Source organism: Oncorhynchus nerka, linkage group LG22, assembly GCF_034236695.1.
Source record: "Oncorhynchus nerka isolate Pitt River linkage group LG22, Oner_Uvic_2.0, whole genome shotgun sequence".
NCBI lineage: Eukaryota > Metazoa > Chordata > Actinopteri > Salmoniformes > Salmonidae > Oncorhynchus > Oncorhynchus nerka.
The window spans coordinates 54,486,991-54,497,725 of NC_088417.1; the positions used below are offsets into that span (position 1 = coordinate 54,486,991).

Below are 10,735 nucleotides of genomic sequence, written 5' to 3' on the forward strand. Positions count from 1 at the left end.
GCTGCAGAGAGGTAGTTGGGTGTGGGAGACATGACATTAGAAGATTTACAGGGTGTGTTAAGTGGTGGTGTCTCATCCTTTCAGGTTGTTGGCCTGAGGTAGGACTAAATATATTTAAATTGTGGAGTAGGGTGGTGTTATTTTTTTGTGAGTGTAGTGTTAGATGGTAGTTTAAAAAAGTCTATATAAAATAAAGAAAAATTCAAGCAAAGTATAAGGGAGTTATTTCTACTCCAGTGTAGTATGTGGCTGTAATGCAACATTGGATGCTATAACCGCTGTTACACCTCATCAAAGAAGCAGCAAGCTCTACGCAAATAACTTACGTTCACTTTAACTAAGAGGTCCCCAGTTTCAGACATGACATGTGCACGGCATCACTCCTCATTGGCTTACTAAAATAATGTGCGTGACAGCCTCCTTGCTTTTTTTTTTTTACAATATCACTGGCACCTCCAAGTCTGGTAAGTAGCTACTACTAACATGTTGAATACTTTTGTCGATTAGACTATAGTGTTATTGTAGCCTCGTTTGCCTACTACGTCAGCATGCTTAGCTAGCTAACGTTAACTAGTTAGTACAGTTTAACACCCTGCTAGCCATCCTCTTCCTGTCCTGGCAAGCTAGCTAGTAGCTAGCCTGTCTAGTATTGGGTTTGTAGGCTTGCGAAAAAGGCCATACAGTTTTGGGTTGTAATCGTAACATTATTTAAACGTACTGACTGTTCAGCCTTCCCATTAAATATATTCGTAGCATTGATTAAGTTAACTTCGCTAGTCGATGTGGTCGTCAAATTAGCCCCCTAACTAGCTGTCGTGAGTTTAACATCAATTTATCATTCGCAGGGGTAATATTGATTAATTTTGTCCTTTTTAGCAGACCACTCTGAAAGGGGTGTTTTTTTGTTGCCAAAGGCGTCTTACTTAGGGCGAAACATTTGCAGCGGGTGTGGCTCCCATGGCATGTGTCAACTTGAGTAATTAGCCTATCCCCATAGTCATTGGCCTATCCTAGCTGACTTAGTAGGCTTCCATTATTCTTGTAATGGCCGTATGATTTCCATGATGTATTTGACTCAGGTGTGTTTTTAAAAATATAAACTACGTTTATAAACGACTAACGTTTTTAATGTTTTTTTCTTGCTCACAGGTTGACACATTTCAATTGATTAAACATGTTTCTGGCCAAAAGACTCATCGGTGGCATTCTTGATGTCGTAAGGTAGGGATCTTCTAAATCATCTCTTATGTTCACCACAGGAATTTAGTCTCTACATGTTTCTGGCTAAAAAAATATCAAAAAATGTTTCCTGGACTTTGCCCGATGGGAAGGTGGTTGAGGAGGCTGTATAGGTTGTGGGGGAGGAAGGGCAATGAAAGTAGTCTAATTTTAGGACACTGCCACTCCTAAAACTGATTGTACCGTTGCAACAGCCAAGCTATGTCGGATAGGAGCATGATTCTTCAGATAGTAACCTTAGACCATAAATCAATCGCTCATCATACACTATATTATCAAATGTATGTGGACACATGCTTGTTGAACATCTCATTCCAAAATCATGGGCATTAATATGGAATCTCTCTCCCCCCTTCACTTCTATAACAGCCTCCTCTCTTCTGAGAAGGCTTTCCACTAGAGGATGGAACATTGCTGTGGGGACTTGCTTCCATTCAGCCACAAGCATTAGTGAGGTCAGGCACTGATGTTGGGCAATTAAGCCTGGCTCACGGTCGGCGTTCCAATTCATCCCAAAGGTGTTCAATGTGGTTGAGGTCAGGGCTCTGTGCAGGCCAGTCAAGTTCTTCCACACCGATCTCAACAAATAATTTCTGTATGGACCTTGCTTTGTGCACGGGGGATTGTCATGCTGCAACAGGAAAGGGCCTTCCCCAAACTTTTGCCAAGAAGTTGTCTAGTATGTATGTATACAGTAGCGTTAAGATTTCCCTTCACTGGAACTAAGGGGCCTAGCCTGAACCATGAAAAACAGCCCCAGACCATTATTCCTCCTCCACCAAACTTTGCACACAGTGATCTTAGGCTTGTGAGTGGCTGCTCAGCCATGGAAATCCAGTTCATGAAGCCCCCAACAAACAGTTCTTGTGCTGATGTTGCTTCCAGAGGCAGTTTGGAACTCGGTAGTGAGTGTTGCAACTGAGGACAGTTGATTTTTACGCTCTAGCACTTGGCGGTCCAGTTCTGTGAGCTTGTGTGGCTTACCATTTCGCGGCTGAGCTGTTGTTGCTCCTATTTATTTATTTATTTTCTCACCTTTATTTAACCAGGTAGGCCAGTTGAGAACAAGTTCTCATTTACAACTGTGACCTGGCCAAGATAAAGCAAAGCAGTGCGACAAAAACAACAGAGTTACACAAGGGACAAACAAACATACAGTAAATAACACAATAGAAAAAGCTTTGTGCATATGTAGTAAAATTAGGGAGGTAAGGCAATAAATAGGCCATGGTGATGAAATAATTACAATTTATCATTAAAACTGTAGTGATAGATGTGCAGATGATGATGTGCAAGTTGAGATACTTGGGTGAAAGAAAGAAAAACAATTTGGGATGAGTTAGTTGGGTGGGTTATTTACAGATGGGCTGTGTGCAGTGATCGGTAAGCTGCTCTGACAGCTGATGCTTAAAGTTAGTGAGGGAGATAAGTCTCTAGCTTAAGTGATTTTTGCCATTCGTTCCAGTCATTGACAGCGGAGAACTGGAAGGAAAGGCAGCCAAACGAGGTGTTGGCTTTGGGGATGACCCGTGAAATATAACTGCTGGACCGCGTGCTACGGGTGGGTGTTGCTATGGTGACCAGTGAGCTAAGGAGGGGCTTTGCCTAGCAAAGACTTATAGATGACCTGGAGCCGATGGGTTTGGCGACGAATATGTAGTGATGGCCAGCATACAGGTTGCAGTGGTGGGTTGTATATGGGGCTTTGGTGATAAAATGGATGGCATTGTGATAGACTACATCCAATTTGCTGAGTAGAGTGTTGAAGGCTAATTTGTAAATGACATCGCCGATGTTAAGGATCGGAAGGATTGTCAGTTTTACCAGGGTATGTTTGGCTTCATTAGTGGAGGTGGCTTTGTTGCGAAATAGGAAGCTGATTCTAGATTTGATTTTGGAATGCTTAATGTGAGTCAGGAGACTTTACAGTCTAACCAGACACCTAGAATATGTGGACAACTACAAATACCTAAGTCAGAACTGTCCAGAGTAGTGATGCTAGTCGGACAGGTGCGGGCAGCAATCGGTTGAAGAGCATGCATTTAGTTTTACTGCTTCCATGGCCTCCAACTGCTTTTAAATGCTAGTGTTGTATGGTATTGAAGCTCATTTGGAGGTTTGTTAGCACAGTGTCCAACGAAGGGCCAGATGGATACAGAATGGTGTCGTCTGCGTAGAGGTGGATCAGAGAATCACCAGCAACGAGAGCAACATCATTGATTTATATGCAGAGAAAAGAGTCTGCCCGAGAATTGAACCCTGTGGCACCCCCATAGAGACTGCCAGAGGTCCGGAAGACAGGCCCTCCGATTTGACACACTGAACTCTATCCGAGAAGTAGTTGGTGAACCAGGTGAGGCAGTCATTTGAGAAACCAAGGCTATCAAGTGTGCTGATGAGAATACAGTGATTGACAGAGTCGAATGGCGGTTATCGATGGCGGTTATGATATCGTTTAGGACCTTTAGCGTGACTGAGGTACACCCATATGACCAGCTCAGAAACCAGATTGCATAGTGGAGAAGGTAAGGTGGGATTCGAAATGGTCGGTGATCTGTTTAACTTGATTTTTAGAATGGCATGGCAGGATGGATATAGGTCTGTAACAGTTTGGGTATAGAATGTCTCCCCCTTTGAAGAGCAGCTTTCCAATCTTTAGGGATCTCAGATGATACGAAAGAGAGGTTGAACAGGCTAGTAATAGGGGTTGCAACAATTTCGGCGGATAATTTTAGAGAGGGTCCAAATTGTCTGGCCCAGCTGATTTGTAGGTGTCCAGATTTTGCCGCTCTTTCAGAACATCAGCTATCTGGATTTGGGTGAAGGAGAAATGGGGGAGGCTTGGGCAAGTTGCTGTGGGGGGGTGTAAAGCATGGCCAGCTATAGAAAAATGCTTATTGAAACTCGATTATTGTAGATTTATCAGTGGTGACAGTTTTTCCTAGCAGCTGGGAGGAGGTGGTCTTATTTTCCATGGACTTTAGTGTCCCAAACCCTTTTGGAATTAGTGCTACAGGATGCAACTTTCTGTTAGAAAAAGCTAGCCTTTGCTCTCCTGTGTATATTGGTTCCTGACTTCCCTGAAAAGTTGCATATCGAGGGGCCTGTTCGATGCTAATGCAGTACGCCACAGAATTTTTTTGTGCTGATCAAGGGTAGTCAAGTCTTTAGTGAACCAAGGGCTATATCTGTTCTTAGGTCTACATTTTTTTGTATGAGGCATGCTTATTTAAGATGGTGAGGAAAGCACTTTTAAAGAACAACCAAGCATCCTCTACTGATGGGATAAGGTCAATATCCTTCCAGGATACCTGGGCCAGGTCTATTAGAAAGGCCTGCTCACTGAAGTGTTTTAGGGAGCGTTTGACAGTGATGAGGGGTGGTCGTTTGACCGCGGACCCATAGCAGAAGCAGGCAATGAGGCAGTGATCGCTGAGATCCTGGTTGAAGACAGCAGAGGTGTATTTAGAGGGCAGGTTGGTCAGGATGATATCTATGAGGGTGCCCTTGTTTATGGATTTCGGGTTGTACCTGGTAGGTTCCTTGATAATTTGTGTGAGTTTGACGACATCTATCTTAGATTGTAGGATGGCTGGGGTGTTAAGCATATCCCAGTTTAGGTCACCTAAGAGTACGAGCTCTGAAGATAGATGGGGGGCAATCAATTCACATGTGATGTCCAGGGCACAGCTGGGGGCTGAGGGTTCTATAACACGCGGCAACAGTGAGAGTCATATTTTTGAAAAGGTGGCTTTTTAAAAGTACCGTAATTGCTGGACTATTAAGTGCACCTGAATATAAACCGCACCCACTGAATTATTAAAAAATATGTGTTTTGTACATAAATACGCCGCACATGTCTATAAGCCGCAGGTGCCTACCGGTACATTGAAACAAATTAATTTGGTCACTATCTTCCTCCTCCTGTGCACTGAAACCACTGAAGTAATCTCCTTCGGTGTCGGAGATGAATAGCCTCAGAATTGCTTCATCCGATGTTGGATCGTTTTCATTGTCGCTCTCGTCACTTTCATCCGGAGGCAAATACCCCGCTGAGCTCATGCTGCCCCTTCAACACGCAGCAGTCCAGCCTTTCGAAACCCGTTGATGATAGTGGATTTTTTGACAATGCTCCACGCTGTCAGGACCCACTGGCAGACTTGACCATAAGTTGCTCTTCGCATGCAGCCTGTTTTCGTGAAGGATTTCTCCCCACTTGTCATCCAAGACTCCCACTGAACAAGGAGCGCCGCCTTAAATGCACGATTTACACTGATGTCGAGTGGCTGCAAATACTTTGGGCCATCTGCTTTTCTTCCCTCTGAAAGCCTTTGTTGTCAGTTCCTCACGCTGCTGTTTCCAACGTCTTATCATCGACTCATTAAGGCCAAGCTCCCGTGCAGCAGCTCTCTTTCCTTTTCCATCAGCCAGATCGATCGCCTTCAACTTGAAAGCTGCATCATATGCATTTCTCCGTGTCTTTGCCATGATGAGGGTGACAGAATTACTACCGTAATCAGAATGATGGGAAGTTTGAGCGCGCTCGATTTTACGTCACATTATGTGACGGTGCTCAGTTTTTTGGCGGCAAGAATCTTGTGAAAGCTGGAAAAATCCATAAATTAGCCGCGTCATTGTATAAACCGCGAGGTAAAAAGCGTGGGAATAAAGTAGCGGCTTATAGTCCAGCAATTACGGTAGAAGCCCGAACTGATTGGGCACAGACCTGGATAGTATGACAGAACTCTGCAGGCTATCTCTGCAGTAGATTGCAATTCTTTGGCAGTTCTATCTTGACAGAACATTTTGTAGTCGGGGATGGAAACTTCAGAATTTTTGGTGGCCTTCCTAAGCCAGGATTCAGACACGGCTAGGACATCAGGGTTAGCGGAGTGTGCTAAAGCAGCGAACTTAGGGAGGAGGCTTCTGATGTTAACATGCATGAAACCAAGGCTTTACAATAACAGCACTTAGTTTAGCAGGGCAGGCATTTTACAAACTGACTTGTTGGAGAGGTGGCATCCAATGACAGTGCCACGTTCAAAGCTCTTCAGTAAGGTCATTCTACTGCCAATGTTTGTCTATGGCGATTCCATGGCTGCTGGAACGGGTGTGGCTTAAATAGCCGAATACACTAATTTGAACATTTGAAGGGGTGTCCACAAGTGTGTCCCCTATCTATCTCTTAGGAATGCTACCAAGTGACTAACCTGTTAATTTCCTGTGTCCTTTGCAGCAATATTGATCCAGCTGTGTTTGTGCCCTCTGACCCAGTGAGTGGCATCGCTATTTTATCATTCAAGTTATCACTAGAGCATACTGTTTTGCTGAAAATGTGCATTTGTTATGGATAATAGTAACCTGAAGTGCAAATGTTATCGTGCAGCCCGCACCACGAAGGCCACTTGCGTACGCAGAGCAGAATGAGAGTGACGAGGAAAGACAGTTTCGCAAAGTCTTCCAGCAGTTGGCTGGAGATGTGAGTATGATAGGTCCCTGTCACTTCTCACACATTCCTATTCTAGTTTACCTTCATAATACCCCTGTAAAAGTAAACCCCTTGTGGCAATGCCATTAGAAAAGGCACTGTGACTGCTGAAATTGATGCAACATAGCAGTTTGATCTTCATGTAATTATTTCTGCTTTTAAGTATGGTTCAAATTCACTATTGAATATTGTTAAGACACTTTATACGTGGTATTCTTCGATGTTGGAGTAATTAAACGGAATAACTTTTCCCTAAGGACATGGAGGTGAGCCCAACTGAATTGATGAACATCTTGAACAGAATTATTTCCAAACGTAAGCTATGTTTCTGTCTCTGTTCATTTGGCTTTGCCTGTGCTTGCGTGCATTAAGTGTATACCTGTTATTCAATCCCTCTATCTCAGAAAGCCATGTTTGAGATGTAATATTTGTGATGAATTTCTCAGTGAGATTGATTTTTGTTTGTGAGTCATTAAGGGCATGGTAATCCAGTGAGTGCTTTTGAATTTCAGATGGTGACCTGAAGACAGACGGGTTTAGCATTGAGTCCTGCAGGAGCATGGTTGCAGTCATGGATGTATCCTTCCTGTTATTACCTGTTTGTGGTAATGCATCTGATGTTGATGCAAAAATATCATTTCCAGAATTTAGTGCCATAAGGATGGAGAGATAATTCAGACATAGCCATATAAAAGGTCTCAGCGGGGGAAGGTTTATTGACAACCCATGTTTCTCAAGCTATGTTTCTCGAGTTAAGGTCAATTAAAATGATCCCTCATATAACACATGGATTATTTAAATTGACCTAAACTCTTGGAACTCTCCCCCTTGTTCTTAGACCTTTTCTATGTCGAAATCCCTTCAGTGACTTTGAAAGGAAATTACTGGTTTAAAAAAAAATATGGTGGAAACTCTCACTCCACCAATCCAATGCTTTTAGAGTTGTGAGAAGTAGTTGTGCACATGTTCACTTCCCTTCTCTGATTTGAAAGGAAATGGGGGAATTCTCAATTGGTCATGTTTGTCCTCCCCTCGACTACTCCATCCTCTTTTCTGTGACCCGGAAACCGATAAGTGGTCACCATATGTAGGGATGTCGATTTGTTAATAGGCTAACGGAAGAGTTTGCACCTCTGATAGTCTCCTCCAGCCAAGGACATTCTGATTTCCTATCACCGGAAGTGTTTTGAAATCTGCTCACACCCCCTTTGAATCATCTGTTTTCTCGAATGAGAAGAACATGCACATGTTTAAAGTCAATAAACTACTTATCTTTTATATATGAAATGTCTGGCACAACCAGCTACATTTCTTATTACCACTTTACACGTGTATTTTGGGATTCCTCCTCTGTAAACGTAATTAGCCTGATGTGTGTGGTGGAGTCTAATTTCATACTGCGTATTTGTTTCCTTTCTTCCGCTCCTCGAATTACCTTTGGCCTTTTTCAAAGGAAACGAGTGGTGGAAGCAACGAGTCGAGCAAAACAAATTGAGAATCTCCCAATGACTGGTATAAGAAATAAAGTGGAAACTCCACCTAGCCCATGCCTCCACCAATCCAATGCTTTTAGATTTGTAGCGTGCACTTGTTCACTTCCCTTTACTGATTTGAAAGGAAATTACTTGTATAAGAAATATGGTGGAAACTCCCATTAGCCCATGCCTCCACCAAGCCAATGAGGTAACTTACACCTTCCTAATATTGAGCAGCCTTAATTCATCGGGGCATGCACTCTACAAGGTGTCAAAAGCATTCCACTGGGATGCTGGCCCATGTTGACTCCAATGCTTCCCACAGTTCTCAAGTTGGTTTGATGTCCTTTTGGGTGGTGGACTGTTCTTGATACACACAGGAAACTGTTGAAGTTGAAAAACCCAGCAGCGTTGCAGTTCTTGACAAACTCAAACCGGTGTGCTTGGCACCTACTACCATACCCTGTTCAAAAGCACTTCAATCTTTTTTGTCTTGCCCAATTACCCTATGAATGGCACATATACACAATCCATGTCCCTATTGTTTGAAAAATCCTTCTGTAACCCGTCTCCGCCCCTTCATTGATTTTGAAGTGGATTTAACAAGTAACATCAATAAAGGATCATAGCTTTCATCTGGATTCACCTGGTCAGTCTGTCAGGGAAGGAACGGGTGTTCTTAATGTTTTGTGTACACAGCATTGTTATAGGTGTCATGTTTTTGTTAACCTTAACGCTGTTGCAGTGTGACAGTACTGGGAAGCTCGGATTCCATGAGTTCAAACACCTCTGGAACAATATCAAGAAATGGCAGGTGAGAGTAAAAGTAGTTTGAGAGTATTGGCACTAATATACATTTTATTTTTGTATTAGAAAGTATAATACAAATTTGGAACCATGGAGATTTAATCATAGATGTATTTCACTGTTTTTTTTTCAGGGTGTGTATAAGACTTATGACACTGATGGCTCTGGGGTTATTGATGCAGATGAGCTTCCCAATGCTTTCAGGGCGGCAGGTAAGAGCTATCATGTAGCACATAAACATTTTGGCTGTTTGCCAGACACTTTTTACAGCATACATCTTGAAACATTGCACTTTTTGATATGAATACATTTTGAATCTCTTAAGTTCTTAAGTAAAGTTGTGTTTAACCCAGCAATTCTGTTATTCTTTACAACTTTATAGATATCAGCTTTTCAGTGTGGACCCAAGGATGTACATTAAACTAAACATGTATGTCTATGGTTTGGACGCAGGCTTTCCCCTCAATGATGAGCTGTTCCAGATGATCATTCGCAGATACAGCGATGAGAACGGGAACATGGACTTTGACAACTGCATTGGCTGCCTTGTGAGACTGGACGCTATGTGCCGTAAGTCTGATTCCCTGCTCTTTCCTATCTCTTCACCATGGCAAGGGTTATTTTAGATCTGTATAGGTGTTCGATGTAAAAAAAATAAAAACATACGCATTAACCTTTGTTACATTTGTTGTGTGTCAGCACAACTAATGGTACTTTGAAAATAATGGGGTACATACATAATCATTGATAATTGGCAGTTTTGTCACTAAAAGTAGTATCTTCTTGATTCAGGTGCCTTCAAAACCTTAGACAAGGATAACAATGGAACTATCAAGGTCAACGTTCAAGAGGTAAGCATGTCACACTTACAAGCTGTAACAATTAGACGGTTTTATGAATGTAATTAGCCTAGCAGAACTACTTTAGGAGCAACATTGTAGAGTAATGCCGACGATATCACACGAGGTCAAAACCCACCATTGTACAGGGTTGATGTCAATCAATTGTTTTTCTTTCTCTCTGCAGTGGCTCCAGTTGACAATGTACTCCTAAGCACATTAAATGGCTACACGTGTTTACAAAACAAAACCACTCTTTCTACATGGCGCTGCGCTTTAGACCACTCCAGGGACCCCCTATGTCAGTCAACCAGCCTCCCAATTTATGCAGGTTTCCCTACATGCTTTGCAACCTACACTATGTGAATATGTCTCACAACATTGTGTTGTGCCATTGCTTCATGAAGCCAACAGATGCCATTTAATGATTGGGTAAATGTTGCCATAAGTCATTGAGCTGTTATTACTTTGAAATGTATGGAATTAAAGAAATCTTAATGTATTTATTGCATGTGTTATTTGAACAATTCGAGCCTACTTATCGACCATTAAATCATTAAGGGTTGATGCATTTACCTAAAGGCTGGAATGATAAATGTATTAAATATATATATATAGTTCAGATGTGCATCCAACACAGTGCTCTAGCTCATATATTGTGGTCAGTCCGGGTACTTCTCCTTTCACAGAAAAGTAAACCACGTAACTAGCTACTGCGCTTGCGTACAAACTAGCGTGAGAAATCTGACTGGTTAACTAGCTAGCCAACTACAATGTTTTCCCACTAGTCAGAAATTACACAACCTTAATTTCCCTCAAAGGTAAACACTATCATGCATAGTAATATTAGAAATATAAAGTTTATTTTTGGTATTTGTCGGTCTTGT

The 10,735-nt window shown here is 42.2% G+C and overlaps 1 protein-coding gene across 2 annotated transcripts; it reads left to right on the forward strand.

Moving 5' to 3' along the window:
- The first annotated feature begins 359 nt into the window (after positions 1-359).
- Positions 360-10,350, forward strand: LOC115105354 (calpain small subunit 1-like). 2 transcript variants are annotated; one of them, XM_029627296.2, is made up of 11 exons: positions 361-464; positions 1,150-1,221; positions 6,476-6,512; positions 6,626-6,718; positions 6,985-7,042; positions 7,240-7,304; positions 8,948-9,016; positions 9,143-9,221; positions 9,463-9,579; positions 9,802-9,860; positions 10,036-10,350. In XM_029627296.2, exons 2-11 carry the CDS (start codon positions 1,175-1,177, stop codon positions 10,060-10,062), a joined length of 651 nt encoding a protein of 216 aa, XP_029483156.1. In that variant the 5' UTR covers positions 361-464; positions 1,150-1,174; the 3' UTR covers positions 10,063-10,350. The 2 variants fall into 2 exon arrangements, with proteins under 2 accessions (XP_064863330.1, XP_029483156.1); XM_065007258.1 differs by having other exon boundaries at positions 360-464; positions 9,802-10,086.
- The last annotated feature ends 385 nt before the right edge of the window (positions 10,351-10,735 follow it).

Excerpts from the sequence above, each read along its gene's own strand:
- LOC115105354 (XM_065007258.1), top strand. The coding sequence starts at position 1,175 with ATGTTTCTGGCCAAAAGACTCATCGGTGGCATTCTTGATGTCGTAAG. Across the intron at positions 1,222-6,475 it reads GGCATTCTTGATGTCGTAAG|CAATATTGATCCAGCTGTGT; the intron begins GTAGGGATCTTC and ends TGTCCTTTGCAG. Across the intron at positions 9,580-9,801 it reads GAGACTGGACGCTATGTGCC|GTGCCTTCAAAACCTTAGAC; the intron begins GTAAGTCTGATT and ends TTCTTGATTCAG.